The 27,840-nt window shown below is 44.5% G+C and overlaps 2 protein-coding genes across 2 annotated transcripts; one reads left to right on the forward strand and one right to left on the reverse strand.

Moving 5' to 3' along the window:
- Nucleotides 1-2,785: 2,785 nt before the first annotated feature.
- Nucleotides 2,786-8,022, reverse strand: LOC142892201 (epithelial membrane protein 1). Its single transcript, XM_076032191.1, has 5 exons — nt 7,867-8,022; nt 5,746-5,833; nt 5,210-5,318; nt 3,829-3,969; nt 2,786-3,728 (listed from the first exon to the last, which is right to left on the reverse strand). Exons 2-5 carry the CDS (start codon nt 5,821-5,823, stop codon nt 3,568-3,570), a joined length of 489 nt encoding a protein of 162 aa, XP_075888306.1. The 5' UTR covers nt 5,824-5,833; nt 7,867-8,022; the 3' UTR covers nt 2,786-3,567.
- Nucleotides 8,023-19,883: 11,861 nt separating this feature from the next.
- Nucleotides 19,884-27,573, forward strand: LOC142892522 (uncharacterized). Its single transcript, XM_076032735.1, has 13 exons — nt 19,884-20,112; nt 20,747-20,887; nt 21,143-21,261; nt 21,595-21,770; nt 21,893-22,007; nt 22,541-24,023; nt 25,185-25,342; nt 25,497-25,573; nt 25,792-25,913; nt 26,067-26,238; nt 26,500-26,647; nt 26,795-26,864; nt 27,494-27,573. The coding sequence occupies exons 1-13, from the start codon at nt 19,884-19,886 to the stop codon at nt 27,523-27,525; spliced, it is 3,042 nt and encodes a 1,013-aa protein (XP_075888850.1). The 3' UTR covers nt 27,526-27,573.
- Nucleotides 27,574-27,840: the final 267 nt, after the last annotated feature.

A 27,840-nucleotide genomic window follows, 5' to 3' on the forward strand; every position in this document is an offset into this window, starting at 1 on the left:
TTGCTTCAAACAGCCAAACAGTTGAATCCTCAGATACCAACTGTAAAGGGAAGCCTGGATTCTTGGGGCCCATGCCAATAACATTTGTGGGATATGAACCAATCTGCACTACCGTTCAAAGGTTTGGGGTCACCAACTCATTTCTGCATTGAACTCCATTATAAGCAGCTCTACGAATTCATCTACTGGAATGCTGTAAGAATATTACCAGTGCAGGAAAATCAGTTCAGGATGTGCTGAGCACATTAAAGTTTAAGTCCCAGTGATTGTCACATCCTAAACGACGCAAAAATCTTCCTCCGCATTTGACACCTCATCCCCTGAGGGAGCGGTAGGCAGCAGCAGTGCCGCGCCAGGGAATCGTTGGGTGATCCAACCACCCACTTCCAACCCCCGAATACTGCAGTGCCAAGCAGGGAAGCTATGGGTACCATTTTTACAGTCTTTGTTATGACCCAGCTGGGGATCGAACCCACAACCTGCCATTGACAGTTGTTCCCTTGAATGTCTAATTGAATGTGATTTTAGAGAATGAATATCAAGTGTGCAATATAAGGTCATTATTACAGAAGTTGAATGTTTTAAAATTGCTCAAAAAAATTCAACATCTCTAAAACAAAGCTTTGTATTATAATCACGCTTAGTTGTGTGTGTTAAGCCATAAAAAAAAAAAAGTCAACAAAGCACCACTGTTTATACTTCAGGCTCTTTAAAACAGCCTACTATGGTTGTGTTCACACAGAATTTTGCACACTTGGAATTCTCAGTCACTTTTAATTAGACATTAGAAATGGTTTTCATTAACCACTAAAATCTTCCCATATTTGTTCAGCACATCTTGACTGATTTTCACGTGTAACGGGTGTTTTAATTAGTTACTTTAGAAAATAATATGATCAAAAGCCAAGATCGTCTGCTGGAGCTGGTGTAAGTAATTAAGACAACACAAAATGATTGTTTATCAAATACGTGTATTACGTGATGAGTGGAAACCAAAATATTTACAACCCCCCAAACAAAACCAATAATCAAAAGCATTAACAGCAAATGCAACAGCAAGATTATTAATAATACTAATGGCCAAAAAAAATAATTCACTGCAGTACGGAAACCAAGTTACTGTAACCAATTAACTGTTTGAACTGGCCAAATTCAGTAGTTAATACAAGAAAATAAAGGAAAAAAGAAACATGAAAAAGTTTGGGACCATGAGGAGATCGTTGAACAGCTGAGTGAAGGTGTGTGTGTGTGTGGGGGGAAAAAATGTCCATGTAGTTATTGTTCAAATGGGTTTACGTCCAAGAGCCAGAAGCTATGTTCGGCTCCAATTCTTCTCCCTTCTCCTCGCGACCATTCATTAGTCACCTGGCCTGGATTAAAAACAGGACCAGTAAACAACTAAAATGAACGAATCAAAATACATAACACATTAGCCGGCAACAAAATAGACAATGCTAAAAATGCTAACGTTACCCGATCAGAGCAGTTAAACACAGTTAGCATTCATGCTAAACAACAGTTTTCAAACTCACCAATTCCTTGCACAACCAACTTATGGCAGCGACATCGAGCGAAAGCTGAGGCAGACCAATAACGGCGTGACCGAAATCCGCAGTGCTGCCGTTTCTCAGAGGCGGTGAGAGTGAACAGCTCACGGCTCTACTATTTTATCCCTACACTAATTTGCAAACGTGAAACACCTGTGGAGCAATCACGCAACATGGTGCTTACGGGTGGCGCAGCTACCGGAGCACATAAGGGACAAAAAGCATGTAAATATTAACAAAGAATCGCATTTTTCACCCTAGGCTACACGCGCACATGTAACGATCGCAGAGCCTTCAAGATCATTATTTCATGAAGCTGGTTAGAATGGAGTTCAATGCAGAAATGAGTCAGTGAGCCCAAACCTTTGATCAGAAGCATCTGTCAGATTTGTCTTTAGCTGTCGGTCATTGTTCTGTGTTATACCTCAAATATTTGCTTTTGTTTTCGGTTTAAGGGATGTTGCACTATCTATCAGTTGGCACGCTGGACAAATGCACGGTTGGCATTCAGTTGAATTAAGCACAAAATAGAGTTTAGACCCACTGACACGCACACAGTATTCGAACATCAGGGAATATCACTGCAGCTCCAATGTATTGGTCTCAACTTAATATAGAGGAAAATATGGTTATGAATCATGTTTTGTTTGTTGTTTGTTTAATTTTGACTGGACTCAAAACGGAGATGAGTTGTAGTTGTGTTTTGGTTTAATTTAAGCTGTTGCCTGCACATGGTGGAATGTGTAAAAGCTACTTCTGGCAAAAAGCATCAAGCAATAATTTGGCCGGAAGATTTTTTTTTTTTTTTTTTTTTCATCTTCCACCCTGCCAGGATTTTTTAAAAATTCAATTCTTTCTTTCCTCCACTGTGACTGAATGACTTTATGAAGTTTGTCTGTCTTTCCTTTCTACTCACATGACCTTGTGTGATTGTGGTTTGATGTTGTAATAAAAAGGGAAAAAATCCATCATAACTTGTCTGTTTGAAAATGCATAGCACGCACAAAATGTTACTAAAATTAGCCATTAACTGGTTATAAATCAACTTTTATTATGGAAAAAAATCATGGTCTCTGTCAGAGGAAAAATAGTAGCAACATAAAACAGCATTAGACACGAAAAAAAAAAAAACATATTTACACATACTGCAATGCTTTAAGGGCCAAGACATTTGCCTTTCTGTCACTCCGGGAGGAAGTTAGGTTCAACACGACTGGACTCGGCTCATGTTTTATTTGTTGTTGTTGTTGTTGTTTAAATTGACGTTAATATAATTCAAAAAGTCATTCATGCTTGTACAAGTGCATCAGAAATTAGTTGACACAAAGATCTTCAGTGTATTTTGTCTTTGTGACGGTCAAGTGGAATAACGTTTTGACACTGTCTTTCACTGCTCCTGGGATCTTGTTGCCACACTGGTCATCACTAACTTGACATTCTGACACACAGCGATACTGCAAATAGAGTCTTTTACAGTATAGTAAAATGGTTACACTTTGTTTAATTCCAGACACTTTGTAAAGCAAGACCAGGGCGGGTATAAACAAAACAAACATAGGTAAATTAACAATAAAATAAAAAAATTTAAAAGAAACTAAAAACAATAAACTCGCCCCTTTATATCCAACACTCATATCCATATGTAAAACTACACACAGAAAAAAAAAAACAGAATTAACTTGTTGCAGCCAAAACAGTGGTAGATCTTAATTTATCATAGCATCTCTTAGCATCGAGGAAACCTTTTTTCAGTTGACAACAAACAATGACCTCGAATCCTCTCGATGCCCTCAGGAAAATCAGCCCCCCCAAACAACCGTGGCTTCAATGCGCTCAAACACATGCGCGTTTCTATTGTGTTGTGTTTGGCAGGTGGGCAGGTCTGCCGCGGTCGTAGCCAAATCTACGCCGACAGCTCAAATCTGATGTTTGGCGTTCTGGGCAGATTTGAGCTGGGGGAGTAGATCTGGTAGGGGCAGGGCTGCTGGGAATGGGCGGAGCTACAGAACTAGTGTCCCTCTCACGCCGTCTTCTTGCGTAGCACGAAGTAAGTGATGGAGGAGATGAACGTGAGGGCGAAGGCGATCCACGCCAGGATGAAGGAGTGGCCGTACCAGCCGTTGTTCTCCTGCAGGTGGAAGCGGTCCGTGTAGATGGCGGCTGCGACCATGATGCACAGGCCTGTTGGAAACGGAGGGGCGGAAGGTGGAGACGCGGACGTGAGCGAGGGCCCAGATCGGAGGCGGGGAAGTGAAATGAGAAATGGCGGCGATTCACTCACTAGCAACGAACTGGAAGATGCCCGAGATGGTGAACCTGTTTCCTTTGCTGAGGGTGAAGAGCTGAGCCACAAACACAAAGATGCCCAGGATGGAGAAGATGCAGGCGAGGACCGAGGTGGCCTGCACCGCCTGTAGGTAGTCTGCAGGGGGAGCCAGAGGGAGACGACTCAGTGACACGCCCAGTAAGTGAGTATTTCAGGATTTTTAACAGCTTCGAGGCGACAAAGAAATCTTGCCCCGTAAAATCTGGTCATTCATGTCATTGCAAACAAAGTACAGTGCGTCCCCATTGCTGTGATACGTGCAACTGTTATATATACAGTCAAACTACATCTATTTCGTATTCACTCTGAAAGCCAAACGTCCTTGTTTGTTGCTTTCCAAAGGCCCTCAATTTTCTTAACCACATTTTTTTTTGTTTTGGGGCCGAAGGGAATCACAAAGTAAATGCCTGCAAACGTTTGACTTTGAATCCGAGGGCAGCCGTTGTTTTTGTTTTCTTTACAAAAGAGAGAGAGAGAGAGAGAGAGATGACTATCTACAGTGGAACCACGCCCATGTAGCCCTGACAAAGTTGACTGGCACTCCAGGTCTGGAGCAGTAAACTATGCAGAGTCTTTCAAAAGACTCTCAACGGACCGTCTTGATAGTCAAATGTATAAAATCCTGCTATTGTCGCGCAAAACTTGTCGGACGAAAGTTTATATTTGACGAACTTGAGCTCTATGTGCCAAAGGTGTGAGATAACGAACTTCAGAGTAAATAAAGCCAATACTTTGTGACTGCACTGAAGTAGATTTTTCAGGTATCTGTGCTCACTTGAGTATTTATTTTTCTCATGACTTTTACTTTTACTCCCCACATTTGTAGACAAATATCTGTACTTTCTACTCCTTGGAAAAAAACATGCTCATTGCTTTTGTGTTTAAAAGGTAAAAACTCTTTCAAAACTAATTCATTTATTACTGCAGTTGTTGCTGCTTGAAGTGGAGCTATTTGAACAATGTTGTTGTGTTGCTAGATATAGACTGGATCATTTTTGGGGTGGGGGTGGGGGTTTCGGCTGATGAACGAATGCATTGTTGCATCAATTTGCAAAAAAAAGAATGTTTTTACTTTTTACTTAAGTACGTTTCATAACCTGTACTTTCTTACTTTTACTCGAGTAAAGGAGTTGAATCAGTACGTTGGCCTATAACAGAGTATTTCTTTTGCACAAGCATCCGTACTTTTACTCAAGTACAGAATGTGAATACTTTTGCCACCTCTGCTGTGTACAAGGAAACAGGTTCTTCCCCCATTGGGTCTTTGCAGAATGGATTGCGGTTTCACTCTCTCTTTGTGTGTGTGTGTGTGTGTGTGTGTGTGTGTGGCGCCTACCCTCTGGGTAGTGGGAACCTTGTGGCAGGTCGGTATAGTTCCACACGTTGTTCACCTTGATCCACCGAGCCCAGATGTCAGTGGACATTGTGTCAGTCATCCACCAGGCCTGCGAAGGGGAAAAATAAAACAAATCACCGGTTGTCGCACTGTTTGCGAAAGTCCGCACTTCGGGAAGCAATGGTGAATTCCTTCGCGCGTCACAACGTTTGCCGCCGCGGGTCGACAGTCGACATCCGCCTGTCTGTCACTGTGGCATTTTGGAAAGAATGTCAGATATTTACATCGGTCGTGCGCGACAGACAGTCGGATGTTTAAAGGAGGGGGTCGGTGGGGTGACGACACCGTGGGCGGTGCCCTCACTGTTGCCCAGAAATGCGAACTATGAGGCCCGGCAGAGGCCCCGAGTGATGACTGACGGCGAGGGCAGGACGGCGCCCTTCCTTTGCCGTCTGTCAGCAGTTACCAACCCCAACCCTTCGCCACCGGCGCACCACGAAGACAAATAAAATAAAATGGAGGTTTGAAGCACTCACATTGTCAATGGTGGCCACCAGGAGGAGGATGATGCCGATGATGTGGAGGGCAAAGATGGCACCCAGGAGGATCAGCATGGCGGCAGCGCTGCAGAGGGGAGCAGAAAGATGTCAGGCCACTTTTCCAACCGTTGCGAGGCGAGGGCGCACGTGGGTGTGTGGGTGAGGGCAGGCTGGCAGCTCACACACGGGACGGAAAAGACTCCGATAATGGCCAGTGGTAACAATGGTTCAGCACGCACACAGAAAGCGACACACAGACACACAGACACACACACACACACACACACACACACACACACACATACTAGACATACCTGAATGACTGCTGAGGGCGATTAGCATCTTATGTATACGTTGTTTACCATAACAGGTGACTGTTATGCTAAATGGTGTTAGGATTTGATCTTTGACCTTTGATCTCGTGACATATCAGATGTATTTGTATGTCAAAAAGACTGACACGAATACTGCTACATCTAATTATAATAATGACACTTTCAAGCTCAAGCACACATTTAAACCAAATTAAACAATTTAAAGAATGAAAATAAAGCTAATTCTTTTCTCTGTCTCACCACACACACACACACACACACACACACACACACACACACAAACCACTTGACAAACGCGTGCGCACATTCCTGTCGAGCTGCAAAGCGCCACCAGAGAAACTTGGCAACCCGCTCAGGGCGTGTCCACCCCAACTTCTAATTGCTTAGCTCACGCGCAACCCTGCTGAAATGTCTGCAAACGGACGATGGATGTCGCCGTGGAGACTCAGTCAGAGACCCGTTTGGGTGGTGGAAGGGTAAAAAAAAAAAAAAAAAAATCTCTCCTCCTCACCTTAGGGCAAACTGTCAGCGGAGAGAGAGAGAGAGAGAGAGAGAGAGAGAGAGAGAGAGAGAGAGGTGGGACGGGCCTGGCGACCGGATGAGTTGGGACTTGTCTCGTGCTCGCCGAGGAAGCCCGCCACTCCTTCAGAATAACTTGCCGAGGAGAAACACCTCCGGGGTGGCGCACCACACCCACTCCGTCCCCAGGCCTCTCCGCTCGCACCGACCTCCTGGCTCTACGTGCCGCTGTCTACCTCTAGCCTCTAACACTGCGAGCGCATCCCAGCGCAGGGTGTGAACGGAGGAAACATCTGGAATGTGCCGGTTCAAGGAGCAGGGCTGGGTCCGGATCACTCTCTCACACACACACACACACGGACACAGTGGAGATACCGAGAGTCGGACGCATGTGATCCACAGTGACACATCCTCACCAGGATACCAGTGTGTGTATGTGTGTGTGTGTGTGTGTGTGTGTGTGTGTGTGTGTGTGTTTTTCCCCTTCCCACTGGCTTCAAAGGGGGTTGTGGTGGCGGCGGAGAGGAGAAAGGGCGGGAGAGAGAGACAGAGAGACAGAGAGAGAAGCTGCTCTTGTAAACAAGTCTGTGTGTAATTTTGGTTCGAAAAAACACGTTGGGCTCTGCACCATCAGACCTTCGTAAACAAGGGAAGGTTAATGTGAAAAAAACCCCCAAAATGTGCATTCTCTCTCTCTCTCTCTCCCTCTCTCTTCTCTCTCCCTCTTTCTCTCCAGCTCTGGAAAAGTCCTGTTTTTTTTTTTTCCTTCTTAAACTGCTGCTAAGTGTCGGCTCTGGTTTTGGATATGGCTCGATTTCCATGACGCATGTTGTAGTTAGATACGGCCGAGGCTGATGTGTGTTTTAACCCCTCTCTGAGGGCAACTCATCCTGTTCTTTATTTTAATAGGAGAAAGTAATAACAATAATGGTAAAAAAAAAAAAGAAAAGAACTAAATATAATTTCAGCACAGTGACGCCAAAACACTGAACACATCTTCACGTCCAACTTTCATGGTACCCCCCCCCCAAAAAAAAAATAGCAAAGTTGCCTGAAGACATGGGCAGGTAACAGGCGAGGTCAACATTGACACACCTTACTTTGCTGTCTGGCTACTCACGCGTTTTTCTTTTTAGTTTAAAATGAATGAATAAACAAATTCGAGCCGAGCTGCACCAAAGCAACGAGATTCAACAGATTCCACATGGAAAGAAAGACAACCTGGTCTGGAAGGGGGAAAAAAAGAAATTACTGTTGCACCTACCGTGTGTGTTTTCTCTCTGTGTCTCTTCAAGAGGAACCTCTCCTGCTCTCGACGGCGCTAATTTCTCTCCCGCGGTCTAAATGCACAGACACCAGGAGCAACTTGTCAGCCCACTTCTTTTTTTTCTTTTCTTTTTTTTTTGCTTAACCCAGCCCTCTTTTTTAAAAGTCCACACCCCCGGACAAGCCTCTCATTGCCTGGCTCACATAAATCTTTTTGGAAGTCCTCCTCCCACCCGGTTCCGCCCCCACCGCCCCAACCCTCGTCCGCCTGCCTCCACGCACATGCGAAGGGATGCAGCCTCCCGACTGGCCACTGTTTCCACAGCGCCTGTGTTTGGGTGTCTCGTGTCTGTTTTGGCCCAGCTGATGGCAGTGAGTAGCTGGTGACTCACTGGTGTTTGAAGGGGGGGGGGGGATTAGAGGGGGACTCCCATAACACTGGTCATTGTTGACAGTGATTCCACACCATGGCAACGAAGTCTAGGCGGGAAATCACACTCACACAGGCCTCAAATTAATTGCAACGTTCCATGTGTTTATTTATTTTACTTATCAAATTCCTCTCCTTTCTTTGGCTTTGCCATATCTCGGTGTTTGCGGAAGTTGACTTTCTGTTATTCTTGGGGCTTGGTCAGGGGCGGATCTAGAATTCTAGGAGATCAGGGGCTTAGCCCTGAGGGTGCAGATGTCAGTTCGTCGGAGCGGGGGGGCGATCGCCGATCATCTGAACGGGCAGGTGGGCAGCCAGACAACCAATGCGTGGCGCACAAAGACAAAAAATATATGCATCTTCCCTTTACCCGTGCGGCCGGGTCTTTTTTCCCCAGAATTGTTCTCTTTTTTCACCACCTGTCCCGGGAAAAATAAAATCCCCCCCGGGACACAATTTGTCCCGTTTTTTAGGGAAAATTACAAAACCTCATTTGATTTCCGTCTGTGGTTTGGCTGCTTTCCTGCGCATGCTGCCACTCTGGTGAATTCCAGTACTGCACATTACACTCAGACCAGCTCAGAAGCGAGATCCGGGGCTCTTGAAAAAACATCCAGGGCTTGAGCCCAAGTAGCCACCCCCGAGATCCGCCACTGGGCTTGGTGATATGTGGTTACATTGGCTCACTGTCAAGTCTATGTTTTTTGGTTGTTATGTTTCTGTTTTTTTGGGGTTAATGATTGATTTATAAAACCACGTTATGCTTTAAATGGGTTTTTTTGGGGGCAGAATTTGGAAGCGTAAGCATACAAAAACTAGCTTCGTAGCTTCCAGCCTACTCTTTTTTAATGGAACATTGCGTGGTTCTTTCTGTATCTGACTGTACATGCGCGCATATGATTGAGTAAACTCAACCTGACTAGCTTAAACTAAAAAAGAAGTGGAGAAAAAAAAGAGTCAGAGCTCTGTAAACACACACAGCGTTTCTTCCTGATTGCCGCCCTTCGTCTTTTCCCGCCTTTGTTGCGTCGGGTGAAGGAATGTTGTCGGTGGCAAAGAGTTGAGAAAAGGTGGGGGCCTAGAGGGGTGCAAGTTGGAGCTTGAGAGGGAGATGGAGGGAGCAGAGGCTGTGAGAGAGGAGGAACCTGGAGAGGGAGGGAAGGGAGGGAGGAACAAAGGTGGGGCTGGAAAACGTTTCGCACCGTTGCCCCGAACGCTTGCCGTTCCTCATGGGAATCGCGCATCAGCTGCCGCTGATTGGCGCGAGGGTAGCACGGTAAGTCCGAAGGGTGTCCACCCCCTCCCACCGTGCACATTGTGCAGGAGTTTGGCGATTTCAACTGACAGCATAAGAGAAAGTACCCATAACACTAAGAAACAAAGTATCAAGGGTGTTTTCATCGATTTTATACCGTCGAGCATCTCGACAAGGCAAACTGTCAGGGGTTTGTTCTGCAATCAGCGCTTGAAGGAACTAGCCGAGGCTGAAATTCTGGACGAGGTGTTTGAACAGTCAGTAAAATGTCGAGAAAAATTTGAGTTTTGAATGGGCCCAAGTCCTCGCATCGGAGTGGCTGAGCTGAAGAAGAGGCAGCACCTTGAAAAGGGAGCGGAATGCGTTGAGTGCGCAAGTGGAGAAATGCGCATGGGCGTGCACGCCCCATGCAAGAGGTGTCGGTGGGATCAAGGCGTTTCGGCTCGGAGGCTTTTAACGGAAATGTGCTCAAACAAGAGCGCCGGTGGTGCCACTGTGGATGTTCTGCTGCTGTTCTGCAAGATGTAACTGTTTGGGGTCATTTCAGTTCAGGCGTCTTCTGTTTCCCCGGACTTGCTAACTAGTTGTCGCCTTCTAAATGCACTTCCAAACAAGCAGCTTGTTTGGCACTTCGAATTAGTAACATTGGATGGGATCCCAAAAAGGGACTTCTGTGTGTTCAGTTCTCACGTGACGGGCAAACCTCATGAGGGTGTTTGTTTAAAACTAAAAAACAAAAACCTGAAATTTTAAGAATTCCAACGTTGCCCCAAGGAGCGAACCTCGTCCTCTCCGACTGGTCACCTCTGTTCAGTGTTTTCCAGGTAGGTGGACTGGTGGGTCGGACAGGAAGTTTTACAGTCACCTGCGGCTGTACAGTCTCTCCCCTTAGTTTTTCTTCCTCTTTGTTTCATTAACATGTATCTCTTAATTGCCCAATCAGTCAGAGGCGGGATGAAGAACCCTTTCCATCGACCTCCTCTTCCTGCTTTTGCCCCATTTAAGTTACACCCCAGGCATCCATTGTGTGCTATTATGATCTAATTTTATTATTTCATGTCGGCAAGTGCCCCACCCACCACTTACCTTTCAGACTTGTTATTTCCGCGGTCATTATTTTTCCTTTTAATTCGATGCTGATTCATTCTGACGGGTTCCGACCTTTTAGTGTCAGTATTATTCAACACACACACACACAGACACACACAGACACAAACACACACACTAGCACTAATGTGAATACTACTACAATAGTTGATAATAATGATAATGGTCTTCACATATTTAAACATTTACACAATTTAACAATTTGAAAGAAAGAGTAGTAGTTCCCTCTTTCTCCCTCTCTCTCTCACACACACACACATTGATTTCAAATATGTAATGACACTAAAACAGACACCAGGGCAATATGAAGCAGATTATGTAAAAGGAGACTTAGACTTCCCACCTCAAAGACTAAGCGCCACAGAAGATCTTTTCTTCCCGTGGCAATTAAAGTGTATAATTCCTCATTGTAAAATCACTAATCACTGTCTGCCATATACATCCACATGCTTACATCCAAACATTTTACAGTATCTTATAGTTATACGCTCTTTATTTTCATATTATTTTATTTTATTGTAACTGTTAAATTTGCCCTTGGGACTATGCCATTTTTTTCTGTCAGCTACTTAATTTTCTATTGTTTTTATTATTTTTACTTAGTTAATTGCATGCTTCTTTCTATATTTTATGTACATTTCTCAAGTTGACTGGAACCCTGTTACGAAAAGAATTTCCCTCGGGATAAATAAAAGTATTTCTGATTCTGATTCTGATTATAAGTAAATACACCTGTAAAAAGAAATACACCTGTGCAGGCCTTTCAGGCCTTGTATGGGCGAGTTTTCAGGAGGCTGAGTCAGGTGAGCTCAGAGGGTGGGGGAGGCTGCTCCAGGAAGGAAGGTTCTGCTGTGCAAAGGTCAAATGAGTTGTCAGAAGTTATTCCAAGGATCCAGGGAATCTACTGTCGTCAACTAAGGGAGGCTTGCAGTTTGTGCTTCACGAAAAAAACAAAACAAAAAAACTTGAACACAGTGGAGCGAGATTGATCAGTCAATGCGATTTCAGTGTAGTTTGACATTTCCGGTTTATAAACTCTCTATGAAGTAGAGGACAAGCCAAATATGGACAACATCTAAAGGGGCTAAATTTGAAACTTTGTTTTGTCCTAAGAATTGGTTTCAGCCGAGACTGAGGCTGAATGTGCGCTATTCTGAAGATTTTAAAACTGAGCAGAATGGAATGTGGCTGAGCACTTGGGGCAAAGAGAAGGTCAAAATGGTTTTGTGCGGAACAAAATCTCTTGTGTGCTCACGATCCTGATGATGTCATGAGGTTCAAGCTTTTCAAATCAGTGTCCCCCCAGCATAAAGTTGCAACTCAGTGTTGCTTTTTTTTATTTTATTTAATATTGCATTGACCGTTGGGCTTACAAAATCATCTGAGCTTCAGTTTGCTGACGGACGCTTGTAATTTAATATTTTAGACAATGGATGTTGCTGTTGGTTTTTTCTCCACTGAAAAATAAAGACAAACAAAGCTTCTCAAATGCATCTTGGGCGTTTGAATCTTGATTTTTGATGATATTTTGTTTCGATTTTTAAAGCCACTTTGTTATCCTTAGCGTGGAAAGAGTAGCCAGCTTGCACCAAAGCATTATAATGCAATATTTTACGCGACAGCTAAAATGTTAAACATGTATTTTTGTGAATGCTTATTGCCCCTCATGAAATGTGAATGCAGTGTGCTTGTATGTTCGTTTTCTGTTTCACCAGTTGACTGTATACAGAGATGGACTGAGTCATTGTGACACATTGATTTGCGAATCCACCTTTTGGAAGCACAGAGATTGGTTTCACCATCAGCCCCAATTTTTGGTTTTATTTGACGGGAAATTCGACCAAAGGTGTGCTTTATTGTTTCTTTCTGCATTAACAACCAGTCATTTTTTTTTTATTATTATTATTATTATTATTTATTTTTTTTTAGCATTTTTGCAACCATTTTTGGAGGCCCCTGCTGGCCAAAAATTATTCTTCCTCATTTCCCTCTTTTACTTTCTCTTTATTTTTTTTGGCAAAACATTTTATCTGACTTACATCTATACATCTGTATTCAACAACCGGACTTTTATGGTGAACATTTCCAATGAGTTCCAGAATATAGAAACAGTGACTGTTTGAGTCAAATCAGAAGATCAGCTGCTCATCGAAAAAAACACATACCAGGAAATGGACCCAAAATAGTTTGTTAGACTGAGGTCACTTGTTTGCTTTGTGTTGACTTTCAAAGAAATGAGCTGACACAACAGCACAAGTGTGTGTCAGAAGCTTAGCGGACGTGGTCAGTGTCACGTCAGGCTGTTTCGTCCTCGGCCGGCAGGATAATAACAGGGCTCAGCAGCCATAGTTTACCTGCGGCACTAAAAAATGCAGCCGTGCCTGCTCAGGTTTATTGCAGGGCTACTTGGTTTGGGGGTCATGAGGCCACTCTCACCCAACTTTTGCGACACGTGCACACACACACGCACGGTGCGGCGGCACGGTTTCATGAAACCGGAGCACTTCTCCCTCGTCGAACGCCGACAAGGACGTCGTGTTTTGATGTTGGTTGCCATGGAAAATAGCTTTGCTTTTAACTTTACCGGGACCCCGTGGGGAAGTATTGAACTAAACGGCGGCGTCACCATGGTAACCTCTTAGGGGTTTCATGAGGACGCACTGGTCTTTGTGAAGGCTTGATTAAACCGGTCGGATGCTGCGTTAAAAAAAAAGAAGTCTTAGGTTAGCGTGAGTCTCTCAATTCGGTGTCGCTGGTCAAGTATTTATTTCAAGGCTCCTCCTGGTTGTAACAACCTAAGGGGAACGTTTGGCTGTTTGGTGCAAGGTGGGGGTAGACAAAGTTTGGTGCCTCTACTGACTTTCTACTGACTTGCCTTGTCTTCAGTGTTTTTCGGTTGCTCCTGGCTCTGAGGAACCATGATGGAACACTTAGTCACCCTCACAGCTTGTCAAGCTGTTATCTTTATTGACCCGCTTGAATTATCAATGCAGAAGCAACTAACTGCACCTCTAACATACTTAACCAGTCCAAAACCAGACAGATCCGATGGAGTGTTGCTCCCAACACCCTGCCAGCCGCACCCAAAAACCTTTTTGCTCCATCTCATCAAAGCCAACGCTCCACATATGATTGCACCAAAACAAAAACAAAAAAAAACAACAAAAACAAATCTATCAACAATACAAAAGAGCTCCGCCCTCAGCCAGCCAGGCAGCCCATTCCCGGGAACGCTGCCTGCGAACGCATCACCTTCACGCTTTGCCTTCAAATTCAAAAGCAAAACAGCGATTTGTCTCTCAGCTTCACGGACGATGAATCTCCAGCTTTAAATAAACACAAAAAAAACAAAAAACATTGCGCAGAGTGCGAAGGGAAAGAGGGACAGGGATGAGAATGGGGGAATGTCGTTGGACCTGATTCCGCTCTGGGCGTGTCAGCCTCGCCTCCCAGGTGAGGCAGACCTCGGTTTTCACACTACCCCCATGGTGCAAAAAAAGGCCACACCCTCCTCCTCCTTGCCACCAGAACTGTGACCAGGGCGTCTCCTTTATATTTTTTTCCTTTTTTTCCTTTTTACACCATGCGAGTTACACAATAAACCAGGCTTTATTCTCTGCACGGGGCACATTGTCGAGGGAGGAAATGCCGTGAGTCATGCAACAGCCAGCTACCGATATTTTTTTCACAACTCTCGCCATGCCCCCCTTCTTTTTTTCTTTTTTTTTTATGTGTGAGAGCGGGGGCGGAGCGGCCAGTGACAGTAAGCCCCGACACGTTTTAGATATCTAAACAACACAAGTGGAAGCTATCACATGGCTGCCTAACCCCTGGCGGAAGCCAATGAGGTGGCTCTCTCTCTCCCCCAACAGGAGGCCCTTTGTCATGCTGCCAACGCTGATCGCTACTGGAAAAACCAGTTGTAGGGGATCATCTGGAACACTTCTGATATTGTCCGCTGTGTAAAGAAGTATTAACATCTTACTGCTTTTGATAATTTTCTCAGGGATGGCGGGGGTTCAGGGAGTCACAGAAAGATACAAAAAAAAAAGAAGTTCAAAGTGGCAGCAAATTCAAGGGAGTAGAACGTTTTTAAAATGCACAGCTTAATTATGCAACGCTGACAGTTACATCACGGAGGGGAAAAAAGGCGGTTTTGTGTCTGGTAGAACAATCGCTTGAGTTTTTTTTAAGTTTTTTTAACCGCATCTTGAGGTCGTTAATCTATGAAAGACGTGGCATTTTAATTCCTATTTGCAGTGTGCAGTGTTGGACGGACACTCATCTCTCTGACTAATGTCTAAAAGGAACACGCGCGCGCGCGCGCACACACACACACACACACACACACAAATCATCTGATGTGAACGATTGAGCTGAACAGGGCACATGCAGAGGTGGGAAGTAACGAATCACAAGTACTTTGTTGCTGTGCTCAAGTAGATTGTTCAGGTACTGGCGACTTGTCCAGGGTGTCACCCTGCCTTCGCCCTAAGACAGCTGGGATAGGCTCCAGCAGACCCCCGTGACCCTGAATTGGAATAAGTGGGTATGGAAGATGAATGAATGAATGATTCCCTAATTACTGCTACAGTTGTTGTCACTTGAAGTGGAGCTATTTTAACTATACTGTTGTGTTGTTAAATATGAAACTGTATATATTTTAGAGGGAGAAGTTCAGTGCATTTCAAAATGATGTACTTCCTTACGTTTACTTGAGTAAAGGAGTTGAATCCATACCGTTCCACACTTTTACCAGAGTATTTCTTTCAGACAAGTATTTTTACTCAAGTACATAATGTGAATACTTCTGCCACTTCAGGGGGTATGACTATATTGAGTTGGGTGATGTCCAAATCTTTTAATTAAGGTGTTTGCTGAGCGTCTCGCTGAGTGTGTATTTCGACACGAGTGTGTGAACTGGCAGCGCCATGTCGACATGCCAGGGGAGTCAGTCCGACCACAGCCAAGTCACCGCTGCTGCTTTACACAACAGCTTAAGCTCTCTGTCTGTGCCTCTACTGTCTCACTCCTCCTTTGTCTCACACCCACTGTCACACCCCTTCTTCCCTGGAAGAAAGGAGGGAGGGGGGCAAAGCAGGCTACATTAACGGCTATTGCACTGATGTTCCAACATACCAGAGTTGTGCGCCAGTGGTTTAAAAATAAAGGCAAATGTGCTTTTTGTTTCCTCTTGGCAACGTTGTCGAGCGACGGCGGACCATCGCCCCTTGTGCCTTTGAGCAGCGTCGCCGATTCAAAAAACATTATTTGTCCTCAGGGGACCGTGGTGTTAGCTGAGTGAAATACGTACAAATGTACAGAAATATATCGAAAGTAAGTGCAATGTATGTTTGTGAATGCAAAGGGAATATAGAGTGAAAAATCAAGTCATAAATGAGGTGAGAAAACAGTTATAAGGTACTTTGCGAGTGAGGTAGCTTTGTGTGTGTGTGCGTGTGTGTGTGTGTGTGGTGGGGAGGTTGTAAAAAAACAGAGTTGTTGGGGAAGGGGTTGCAAAAGAGAATGCACAGCTTAGTCACTTTGTGAGCACCTAAAGTGAGTCAGCGTCTCATCTATTTATGTTTTTTGAAGTTATCTTGGAGATGAACAAACACGCTCACGTTGCTCGTGTGTGACGACGATCACGGCGCTCTGAGGGAGGAGACACTCTGCCAAGGAAGGGCCGTGGAGTGAAACAACGCGCACTCTCTGTTTCCTTTCCTGCTGTTTTCTTTTTTTTTTTTTTTTCACCAGGAGTGAGAGCTAGGTTTATTTTCTTCCACTAAGGGTTGCCCTCACCGCTCTGGCTCCAGTTGTTTTTTGTTAGTAGGCCTTTGCGGCTGCACAAAGGTATTTATTACGCTTCATTAGACCGCCCTCCTTTCTTTTCTTTAACTAGCTTGCGCTAAATCAAGTAATTTTGGCGCTACCCAGAGTTTCATTTAAACTGCACAAGATGTTCTACAAGTAAACCTGGAGAACAGTGATTCATTATGTGAGAACAGTGAATCTGCAATCTTTACAATCTACTACCGCATTTTGCTTTTAAATTGATCTCTATCTCTACCATCTCATTAAAATGCCCCCCCCTTTTTTTTTTATGTTTTTCACAATGTTTTTTTTTTAGGATTAGTTCAACATCGACACTTTAAAGAGAATATGTCAAGCCCAACTTCAGCAACTTTCCTGGTGAATGAATTCTTCCAAGAAGTACAGAAAATGTTTCACATTGTTTGAGGGGGGCACAAAGAAATACATAGTTTACATTGTCAGGATCAGGATAAAGTTGAGGTGTTAAGACCAAACACTGAAAATACTGAGGTGTTAAGAACAAACACTGAAAAATACCGCAGATGTCCGGCGTGCAGGTAGAAAAATGTCGACTATTACAGAAGAAGGAAAGCATGTGAGCAAAAGAATGCATTGTGCAATGAAGCGATTCCACGCACTTGGATGAATATTTCCACTGCTGTAGAGAGCACCGTGTACAGTACTTTACTGCTCTAGATGTTGGGCTTGGAAGAATTCAAGGAGCATTTTGCACACCTTTATTCATTCAGTGCAATCATTCATTACATTAACAGACAGCTGTAATATTAATTTCTATCACATCGTAATGATACTAAATTTTGCATTCATAATCTCTTTTAAACAGTTCATTATCTATCAAAATATTATCTTTAACAATGAATGTATAGATTGATTACCCCAGCGTTGCTTGCAGTAAAAACTCTTGAATCTGATCCTTTCCAATCTGTATGGACAAACAGCCATGGCGGTGTAAGAGGCTGATGGCTCGAGTCTCCTGTACCCAACTTTGGGTTTTAAAGTCAATGACTCGACGCAAGTCCAACAGCGTAAGAAGCTCAGAGCTTTTCTAAATCAAGAGGTAATCAAGATCAAGAGGCTCTAATTAAAGTCAAGAGTTCATCCAGCAACTCCCCTGAGCGTCAATCCCGACGGATTCAGTTCTTCATTTCTCAGCTCTTCCGGTGCTTTGAACCGGCTCGGCCGCAACCGTCTGTAATGTTGCAACACAGGGCATAGAAACGGGAACGACTGAGGCAGACAGAGGTGGACATTGAAAATCCAAATCAAATTAAGACATCTGAGGAAATTACTAAGAGAGTTCCTACGCACGCACTCCGCTGGCTGCGGGGCCTGTCCGTGGCTTGCATGAAAATCAAACTGGCACAAGTTCAGGGTTCTCATTAGAAACCAGCCGTGGCGGGCGAAGTACAGTACTCGCGTACAACTGTACAACTCAAAGATGGCCGTGCAGTAGCTCCAAGTCGTGGTACTTTCTTAGCCACTGTTTACATTCATAAACAAGAAACAAGCATTTCTCATATTCTCATATTTTGCCTATAGTCGCTCCTTCTCCATGGTTACAGCCCAGTATTTGTCACTCTCAATACACTTCCCCGACCATGGGCACGTCTCGTGTGGAACTTGTTCTGCCTCCCCTCCAACCCTCCTCCCTCCCATGCTGACATTGCCACATTTAACTCCAGTGCATCCTCATGTGATTCCTCCTCGTCTTTGGGAACATTTTTCGCTCCTCCCGTTTCCTGCTACGTGCCCCTGAGTTTTTATGCCGCCCCTTATTTTTTTTTTCAAAAGAAAAAAAAAAAAAGAGCCTTGCACTCTCAATGAAATCCAGACATGCACACTGTACTCTCGTTTGGAGTCGAAAGAAAACAACTCCTGGCTGTAGCTAGGCAACTCCAAAAATGAGTCATCACACTGCCGCGCCCGTCATCTCCTGACACACACACACACGCACACACACACACACGCACACACGCACACACACACACACACACACACACACACACACACACACACACACACACACACACAGTTTCTCAGCATAAACAAACACAAGCTTCAGCTACTTTATGGAATTCCATTGTGGAGGGACTATAGGTGGTGGACCTCGCTAGGCTCTGCAGCTGCCTGCCTGTCAACCTCCTGTTGCCAAGCGTCCATATTCACAGCCTGCGTAGAAGAGACACTGAGGCAAACCACCCAGCCGGCCCTCACTTGATAACATCATGACCACAATGTGACGACTGATCCTGGCTTGGCAGAGTGACCTGTCAGATGGCAGACTTGGCATGGAACCAACGGTCACCTTCTTTTTTTCTTTTGCTGTCAAACTGACTGAACACACAGGGGTCATGCGAAATTAATCAAGCGATCTGATTGCGCCCGATGCATGTGGTGAGACTCTCCGCCTTTGTGACTCAGAGCATGACTTATTCCTCCCAGACGATGGACTCTGTCTGACAAAAAAAGAAAATAACAACTGAATCAAAAGATGGCAGGAAGTGCATGATATGCGTCTCGAGACCAGAGCTACCAGACAATCTGATTCTGAGTCTGTTTTAAGTCATTGTCAAGAAGAATTATTTCTATTCCCTGATAATGGCCTTCCTCTTATGAAAGCTGAGCAATTACACTTGAAAATCAAATGCAACAACACTCAGACAGACAGATAGCTTATTTTTTTGTAATTTGCTATTTGCCCACGTGAGTGATCCTCGGTTGCAGTGCACTGCTGCTTCCCTCTAGTGGACAGACGATGGTAAAATCAGTTTTGAGTTCAGAGATGGTTTTGAGTTCAAAAGATCAATAATAATAATAAAAAAAAACTATAAAACGATGTCCTCACCGTGCAACTTTCTTTACTATTCAGATACACAAGGTTGGCTAATGACGGAAGGAAGGTCTTTGTCCCCTTTTATTTGCGTATTTTAAATAATGTCTATCAGCCTGTTTACTATTAAATTATATTAAAAACCCAATTTAGTGATTTCCCCTCTTGACACTTGTATTCTGTCTATTTTTTTTTGTCAGTATTCAGCGGGAAACGCGCGAGGTATCGCGTGAGTTGGCTAACTGAGGCTAATCAGTGAGCAGGTGTGTTGACAGGAAATCTACTAAAACACCGCTGGCGTGTCCTCAAGCGCTCGCGTTTTACGACGCACAGTTTAAACACAACTTAAAAATGCATTTAAAACAGAAACGACGTTTCTTCGCCGCTTTTCTCGTTTGCGCTGCTGCGACATTAGTCGTGGGTTTTCCCCAGCAGCAAGCCGCCCCAAAGCCACGACGAAGACGCGGACATACCCCGAACCGAGAGGGCTCAACTGGGCCGCGGGCTTCGCCAGGAGCGGCCTTCTCCAGGTTTGTACACCTGGACAATTTGTCAGACATGGACGAGACAAGGACGGGAACCTCTGCTGAGGCCGGGAGAGGCGAACCCCCCCCCAGTAAAGCGAGACAGAGTACCAAGGAGAGGGTCTTTACCGCACCCACTCCCCCGGCAGAAGACTGCGTTAGCGGGGACATCGAGCTCGCCAGGCTGGGCCGATTCTACATCAGTGGGCGGCTGGAGGTAAACGTCCTTAACGGAGACTACCAGGCTGTCACTGCGGATTCAGGTAGGTGGTTTCCCCCGAGAGCATGTGTTTCAGTTTTTAATATATTTTTTGGGCTTTGGACAAATTTTCATATAATTTTCAACCACTTCAGTTCTGCTTCTGTGAGCTATTCTGACAAAACCAATCTGATGAGCTGATGAGATGTATCGCAGCCAATTTTAAAAATACATTTCCAAAGTAATATTTAATATTTGTCATTCATAAATTTGCATTTGCCAACAACATTACCAAGTTTCCAAGAAAGAAAAGTATCTTCATGGCAGCACATCCAGAATACAGGAGTACACACATTGAGCTTTCTATTTTCTTTCTATTTTCTTTCTTTCTTTCTTTCTTTCTTTCTTTCTTTCTTTTTTTTTTTTTTTAGCAATAAACACTTTGATTTATATTCGTTGGTGTGAACTTGATGCGACCAAACCCCTTTAAACAATGCAAATTCTCTTCCAAATATTTAATGACAATTGGGATAGAGTAAAATGGGTCTTTTTCTTCCTGTTACGGTTTCTGCACAAGTGTTAGTGTTAGTAGATCTTCGTGTTTATGACTATACCAACATGACCTTGATTCAAAATTGCAGTTGTTCAAGGTTTTTCATGTCTGTGTGGGGTTTTTCTCCCCTCTCCTGTCTTTCAAGGCCAGAATAGGGTCAAAGGTCAGAGGCCCAGGGGCTGGGAGAAGGTCTGGGAGAGGCTGCAGCCTGTGGTGAAGTGTCGCGACAACAATATGACACTCACAGTCAGGAGGCGAGGTGTTGGACAGCTGCTGCTGTACCCAGGTGAGGCAACAGCTCAATCCCAACACCTCATCTCGACACTGGGGAGAATGACGGTGAATTGAACACATTTTGGAGTCCAAAATGTGTAAAATGTACATTGAATGTATGTATGCAAAATGTTTTCAACGTGATGCTTCTTTTGGTAACGGCACATAATTGTTGATTTTTGTCCTTTACCACTCATCACTTTTGACTTATCATGATTTGCAGCTTAATCACTCTGTTTTGCTACACATTCTGGTGTCTGTGTCTCAGTGAATGACTCATCTGTGCCGCTGTCCCAGCTGCCTCCTCAGTGTGGCTACTCCCTGCAGACCACATGGAGAGACCTCAGTCTCGTGGCGAGCTACAGTGCTTGTCATGTCACACTGGAGGTACACATCTCGGATACTGTTCTTCATATTTGGGGGGGAAAAAACTGCAATGCAAATTTACTCCTCATGGCTCTCTGAGTCTTGGAGGATTTTCGAGGGTCATATTTTGAAGAAATGAAATGGGGTGATCCAACTCCTGCTCGGCATCTGTTTTGTTGTTGTCGCAACAGCAGTGTCACTGTGTACAGCTCTCTTTTTTTTTTTTTTGGTGGCTTGACTCAAAGTGCTACATTTTTGTGGATCTTAATTATACATACATGTTGGAATGGAGTGGAGTCAAATGTTTTTGGTCACACCAGTACGGGTTGTAAAATATGCTGTTGGCACATTCAGGGTGACAACTATGTGCTGCCTCTGCTGTGGAGGGGAACTCCAGCTAAGGTTTCCTGCCCGGCCTCTCAAGCTGTGCCTAGGAGCGCAGACCCTCCCACCATCTGCTGCGCCCCCTACGGTGTGACAGTCAAACTGCACGAGGTATCTGCTGTGGAAGAGTTGGGGTTAAACGGCAAGTACAGAAACTGACACTTTCTGCTCTTTGAATGTGCGGCTCTCTGGAGTTAAAAAAAAAAAAAAAAAGGTGTTATAACGTATATCGAATTTTTGTATGTGTCTGTATTTTTGCAACAGTGAGGGGAGAATGGACCCCTCTGGTGACATTGGCTGAGCAGTGTGGCTACACTATAGAGACACAAGATGGAGACGTTGTCATCACCGCTCCATTCATCACCTGTGGCGTTACAGTGCAGGTAATGCATTTCGCAGATGGAAATTGGTCAAACGTTTAAATGTCCTCAAAATCCAGACTGAAACTTTTTCTGTAGCAGATTTTTATATGGTGGATGAGCAGAGTTTTATTTGAGAGTAACACAAAAGGAGTGAATCTGTAAAACACAAGGTCATCACGTAAACTACAGTCGTGCTAATAAAACGCAAATCAAATAATTTACACCTCAATAAACTTATTGGAGCAGAAACACTGACAGTTAATGTGAGATACAATTTTGAGATGATGCATATTTATCCTCTATACAGAATCGTTTATAAATGCATTTACCAGCATACCAGTGGAAAATGACTAATATTAAAATAATGAATATGCCCATTAATTTTTCAGCATAAAAACTGCACAAGCCTACTAAATGACATTTACATTTTCGCCATTACTTGTAAGTAGTTCAGTCGTGTTTTCCAGGAGTATGTAATTCAAAGACTAGATTGCCGTTTTTGTTGCATGCCTTCCTAAAAAGACTGTTGGTGACGAGGTTTGTTTTACTTGTAGGATGGAAAATACAGCTTTTCTCTTCAAGTGGGGGACAATATCTTCACTCTGGCCTGTCCTGTCACTCCCTCTGAGGATCACTCGCTTGCTGAAAATCCGTCCGGAGTGGGAGATGACAAAAGGCCGAATCCCCCGGGCACGTTACCTTGGAGTCCACCTTTCTACCTGGCTCCACCTCACTATCCCCACCCGGTGAATCGCCACGACATTCCGGGTCAGAGCTTGAATACTCCATACAGCCCCCCGATGGGCACATCCTCAGCTCCCCAACACACAGGTGGCGCACATCCTTTTGCTCCCGATTCATCCCAGGCTGAAGAGCAGACCTACATCTCCCACCAGGTTCCCATGCTGGAGTCTCATAACTGTAATGGTGTCCACAGCTCTCCTGCTTCCGAAAGAAGGAACGAGGATTTGATTCCGCTCCATGCAGATCTGCACCAAAGGCCTGAAACTCCAGCCTTGGGTTTCTCCGGGGGGCAAAGTGCTGCACAGTTCTTTTCCTTGGACACGGATGTTCCAGTTCAGGCGGGAGTTCCTCCTTTCCAGCCCTTGACCGACGCCTTCAGCCAGTACTATCACTACTATCACGACCCAAAAATCCCTCCTCCTGATCCACCTCGGGATCCGAACCCAGCCCTCAAGGCTTTCTCTGAAATCCGTCCACATTTTCCTGAATCTGCAGCATGGCACCATGAAAACCACCAGCCTGGGGGTCAGACCAGAGTCTACCATTCCCACTTCTTTTCTAAAGATCCGTATTCCGCAAGGGACGAGGCGAAACAGTTGGCACTGCACATTTCTGAAACGATTCCAAAACCACATTTCCCCGCTTTCCCTGAAAACGTAAAGTTGACGGCCTTCGACCTCTCAGAATCGCCCGATATTCGAGAGGAAATCAACTTGCCGTCTTTTGGACGTCAACCATCCTCGGATGAAACATCACCGTCTAAAACATACAGCCCAGAGTTCAGTCGGTCACTTGCCTCTGCCGTTGTTGGCGGCAAGGCCGAGGAGAAGCCGTCTAGACTGGAGATCGTAAGAGACAAACCTCCTGCTTTCCCGGATCTGTCTCCCAGTCACCATCTCCCTCAGTACCCACATTATTACGTCCTTTATTATCCATACCATCAGATGTACCATCCTGGGAGTGTCCTTGCTGCAGACGGTCTCCTCTCGACTTTATCCAAAGACCCTTCAAAACTTCCGCCTCGGATACTTTCCTCCTCTTCATCGCAGGATTCATCATTTGAGAAACTTCCAATCACCGCTGTGCCTCAAGGCCCGCCGTCTCCTTACTTGTATCGTTACCATGACTACTACATGTCTAAAGCGGACAATGACAAACGGGAAGCGCATCCAGCAGGAGCTGCAAACTCAGGCAATGGTGTGCAGCGACGCGCTGCAGTTTCAGGCTCTGGGCTCCGTCCTGATGGCAGTGAGGAACATGAAGTCAATGGAAAAGCCTTGGAGGAGAAGTCAGGTGAGAGAGTGAGATAGAAAATGGCTGTTTAAGCTTTAACAAATGTGCAATCCCGCTAACATTGTATTGCATTACTCATGTAACAGTACTTCAAAAAAGATTATTGGCCACAAATCTTAATAGCTGCATGAAATCAAAGGCAGACTGATGAACTTTGAACTCTGCAAGGATCCAAAAACTGCTCCGTCAGGCTACCTGAGGGCTTTCAGTATTTGCTCGGTCTGGTTTCCTGCTCCTAACATTGAACACATTGTATTGATTTGTATGCATTCACTAATATATTCCTCTTCCTCTGTCTAAGCTAGTGCGGGATATCTTTTCCTGTATCTCTCCCTTTGCTTCCTGCCCTGTGTCTGAACTTTGTGCATCATCAGATTCATGTGTGATGGCCAACAAGTTATTTCCGTTAAGCAACGGCATGGTCTAAAGATGAATCAGATGTTCCGTTCACTGGCGTTATCTGGCACGGTTGATGACGTGAAAGCGAGCGTTGCACTTCATGTTCAACAAACGAGTGATTTTTAAACACCTGCACAGAAGCAGCTCTAGGTAACTTTTCGACCATAATATTCTGATTCCAAACTCAGTAAAGTGGTAGATAAACGATTAACAGGATCAATGGTGCCGCCTCGGCAGCGAGAGGGGGGTTGTGCTGGCTGTAACTGCACTGCGTGACTTTCAAGCGCGACCCGACACGCCGGACGGACCACTTTACAGCAACGTCGCACGTTTATTTAGAGGCGGTCTTACATACTACTGTTACAAATACATAAGATTGTAAAATGACGGAATGGAACCCAATAAGTGACCTCGATGAAAGACGAAGTAATCAAAGTGTTGAACGTTTGCTACGACGTTATTGTCGTAGCAAACTCGTAGCGAGCTCGAGTTACCTAGAGCTGCTTTAAGAGGAATTGGAATTCATTTGGCTATCTCATGCTAGCAAAGAGACCCTCCAACTTTTAAACATGGATGACAGATGCAACCAGTCATTTCAACTTCTGAACTCTTCTTTAGTCATCTCTGTATATGTATGTGTGTGTGTGTGTGTGTGTGTGTCTGTCTATCTCGATATCCATCTATCTCCATCTAGATAGATTTTTTTCAAAGTAACATTTACATTTCTGTGTGTATTTAAAAAAAAACAAAAAAACTCAACAGGGTGGCAGTTATTCTTTGGGGTGCCAGACTCTGTGCAAGAGGCAACACCCCCAGCTCGCACTCCTGAGGCCAGTAATGTGTCGTGCATGCTGCACAAGCTGATCTCTGACCCCAACATCTACATGGTCCCACTGGGGAGCTGTGGAAGAGGCCAATATGTAAGGCGCAATTCTCGCTCTCAAAATTGAAGCTCTATCAATGTGATGTTGAATATCTTTTTTTTTTTTGCTGCCGTTTGTTCCTGAAAGTGGATCAAAGGATGTTTAACATGACGGAGCAGACTTCTTTCGCTCTCGCTGTCATCCCTTTTAGGTAGCGGTTCGTCTTTTGGACGGCCCTGTTGGAAATTCTCTTCAAGTCGTTGGCTCCGTGTCCGAGAGCCCCGCTAAGTACGTCGAAGCACAAACATCGTGCAGTTCTATTCGCTTGATTTATGCTGGTGGAGATGCATCACTGTAGTCTGAGCTCAGAGTCCAGATGCCACATGACTGAGAGTGTATGAATGTCGTGTGGCATAGCAGAAGAACGACTAAAACCGACTGGTCCGAGTGAGTGGGTCTCAGTTTGTCTCCAGGTTTGTACACCGACTCTCTGTGCTGATCTGCAGGTTGATGGCAGACTTTAGTTCTTCTACAAGCTCTCCAGAAGAAACGAGTCTCCCTGCGACGCCTCCCGCCCGGCTTCAGCCCTCAGCAGCCGTGGCTACTGTGCAGCTGAGAATTGCCACAGGTATATTTTTGTATGTTCCCTAAAAAAAAAAAGGAAAATAAAACTTTCAGCTTGTAGATGTTTAATTTGATTATGTTTCTGAACTGATTTCTTTCTTTCCTCCTTTCTTTCTTTCTTTCTTTCTTTCTTTGTTTCTTTGTTTCTTTCTTTCAGATGAGTCTTTCAGCAGCTTTCACCCTGAGGCTCACCTGCCGCTAAGCCTCATTCAGGGTAGACCGGTGTATCTGGAAGTCAGCCTTCCCGAACCCCCAGAGCCTGACCCGGTGCTGTTGGTTCACTCCTGCATAGCCTACACTCAAACCCACTGGATGCCTGTGTATGATGGGTGTGTTTATTTAAAAAAAAAAACACTAAACTGACTCAGTGTTTGGCAGCTCCACCAAGCACATTAAACACAGGATAGGAACTAAGCCAGGATTACCGTATTTGTCTACATTTCTTTCCCACATTAGATCAGTCGTTCGTTGCCGACTCCACCTGAGTGTTGCATTAGTCACAGACGTCAAACCTTTCAGAGTCGACTCATTTTTGCTCATAACGGCAATCTTAAGTGTTTCTCAATGCTTTTGTTTTCTTTGGTGCTCAGTTGTTCCAGCGGAGGGGAATCTTGGCTGCGTCCTTCCTTGCATTCGTACCATATTCTGAGGATTGTGGTCTCCAGTTTCCTGCCCCCGCCCTCAGACGGCCCCGCAACCATGACTGAAGGAGGGTACGGCCACCCGGAGGACCCAGAGGTACCCCCCAACCCCCACCCCCAACTGCAGCCTGTCACTTCTGCTCTTTCAGCTTCAGGATGTTCCAAACAATTTGGCACCTTTTCAAAAAAAAAAAAAAGACATTGATGCAGTTTTTAGGAAATGTGTTCTTCTTCCTCTCCTCAGATCTTCTTCCTGTGTCTGACAGAAGTGTGCTCTGCTGCAGCTGGTGAATGCACCCAAAGCTGCATCAATGGTAAGTCGAGGTGGAGACATTTGCCACGCCTATGTTTATAAGAATAACACCGCAGCATCTCAAACATTGAAATTTGTTGGGGCAAAAAAAATATATTTTTTTTTTCTAAAAGTCAAGTAGTCTTTATTTTGGCTCCTCCCTTCAGGGGTCCTCACACCCAATCATCTGAGCCTATCTAACCCTCTCTATATTACATGACTGTATTGTGTACACGCACTCTCTCACACAGAGAGTCCTGGTAATAGGGTTTGCAGACGTGTCTGCAGCCACACCTGTTGGAACACAAAGATTTTTCCGCAAATATTTAATATTTGAGACTGTGTAAAAAAAAAAAAAAAAAAGTTAAAATTGTCTGGAAACCTGTATTTAGAGTCATACAGACACATCTTTATTCATGTATTCTATCATAATAACCTATGTTTAGTATTTGCATTCACTTGAGATTAGACTTTTTTTGTTTTTGTCCATTGCCCAGTAATTCCATCACCTCACTTCACTTTCCTACATGATTCCAAACGGCGTCGTTCAACAAAACAATCTACCAAATGAAACTACGGAACAAAAGTTTACACAAAGCTTTAAAGACGCAAAGTGAGACTGTGCATGATGTGTTCTTTTTCCCTTCCTAGGTCCCGTCACTGTCATGTGGTCAATGCAATAAAGACTTTGTACACAGCTGCACTCTCTCTTTCTGGCTTCTTGGCAACATTAAACACAGCTCCATACAATCAACTGTGTATAAATGTGTGTTTTTGGACACAGTCTGTCTACAGCAGTGTATAAGTCTATGTTTGAATACTGGCACGTAAAAGGCTTCAAGTACCGAGCTTGTCCGCTTGCACATAGCGGTCAACTCCTTTCCCAGTGAAGTTTATCATAAACCTGTCTGGGTCGTCTCGCATAATCTGTGAAATGTTGCTGTTTGACACCTGCGTCGTGGTGATACACCTGCCATACCTGGATGTGCTTTTCTATG

This window comes from Nelusetta ayraudi, unplaced genomic scaffold (genome assembly GCF_046127955.1).
Source record: "Nelusetta ayraudi isolate G7.1 ecotype Tasmania unplaced genomic scaffold, CSIRO-AGI_Nayr_v1 ptg000034l, whole genome shotgun sequence".
NCBI classification, from domain to species: Eukaryota; Metazoa; Chordata; class Actinopteri; order Tetraodontiformes; family Monacanthidae; genus Nelusetta; species Nelusetta ayraudi.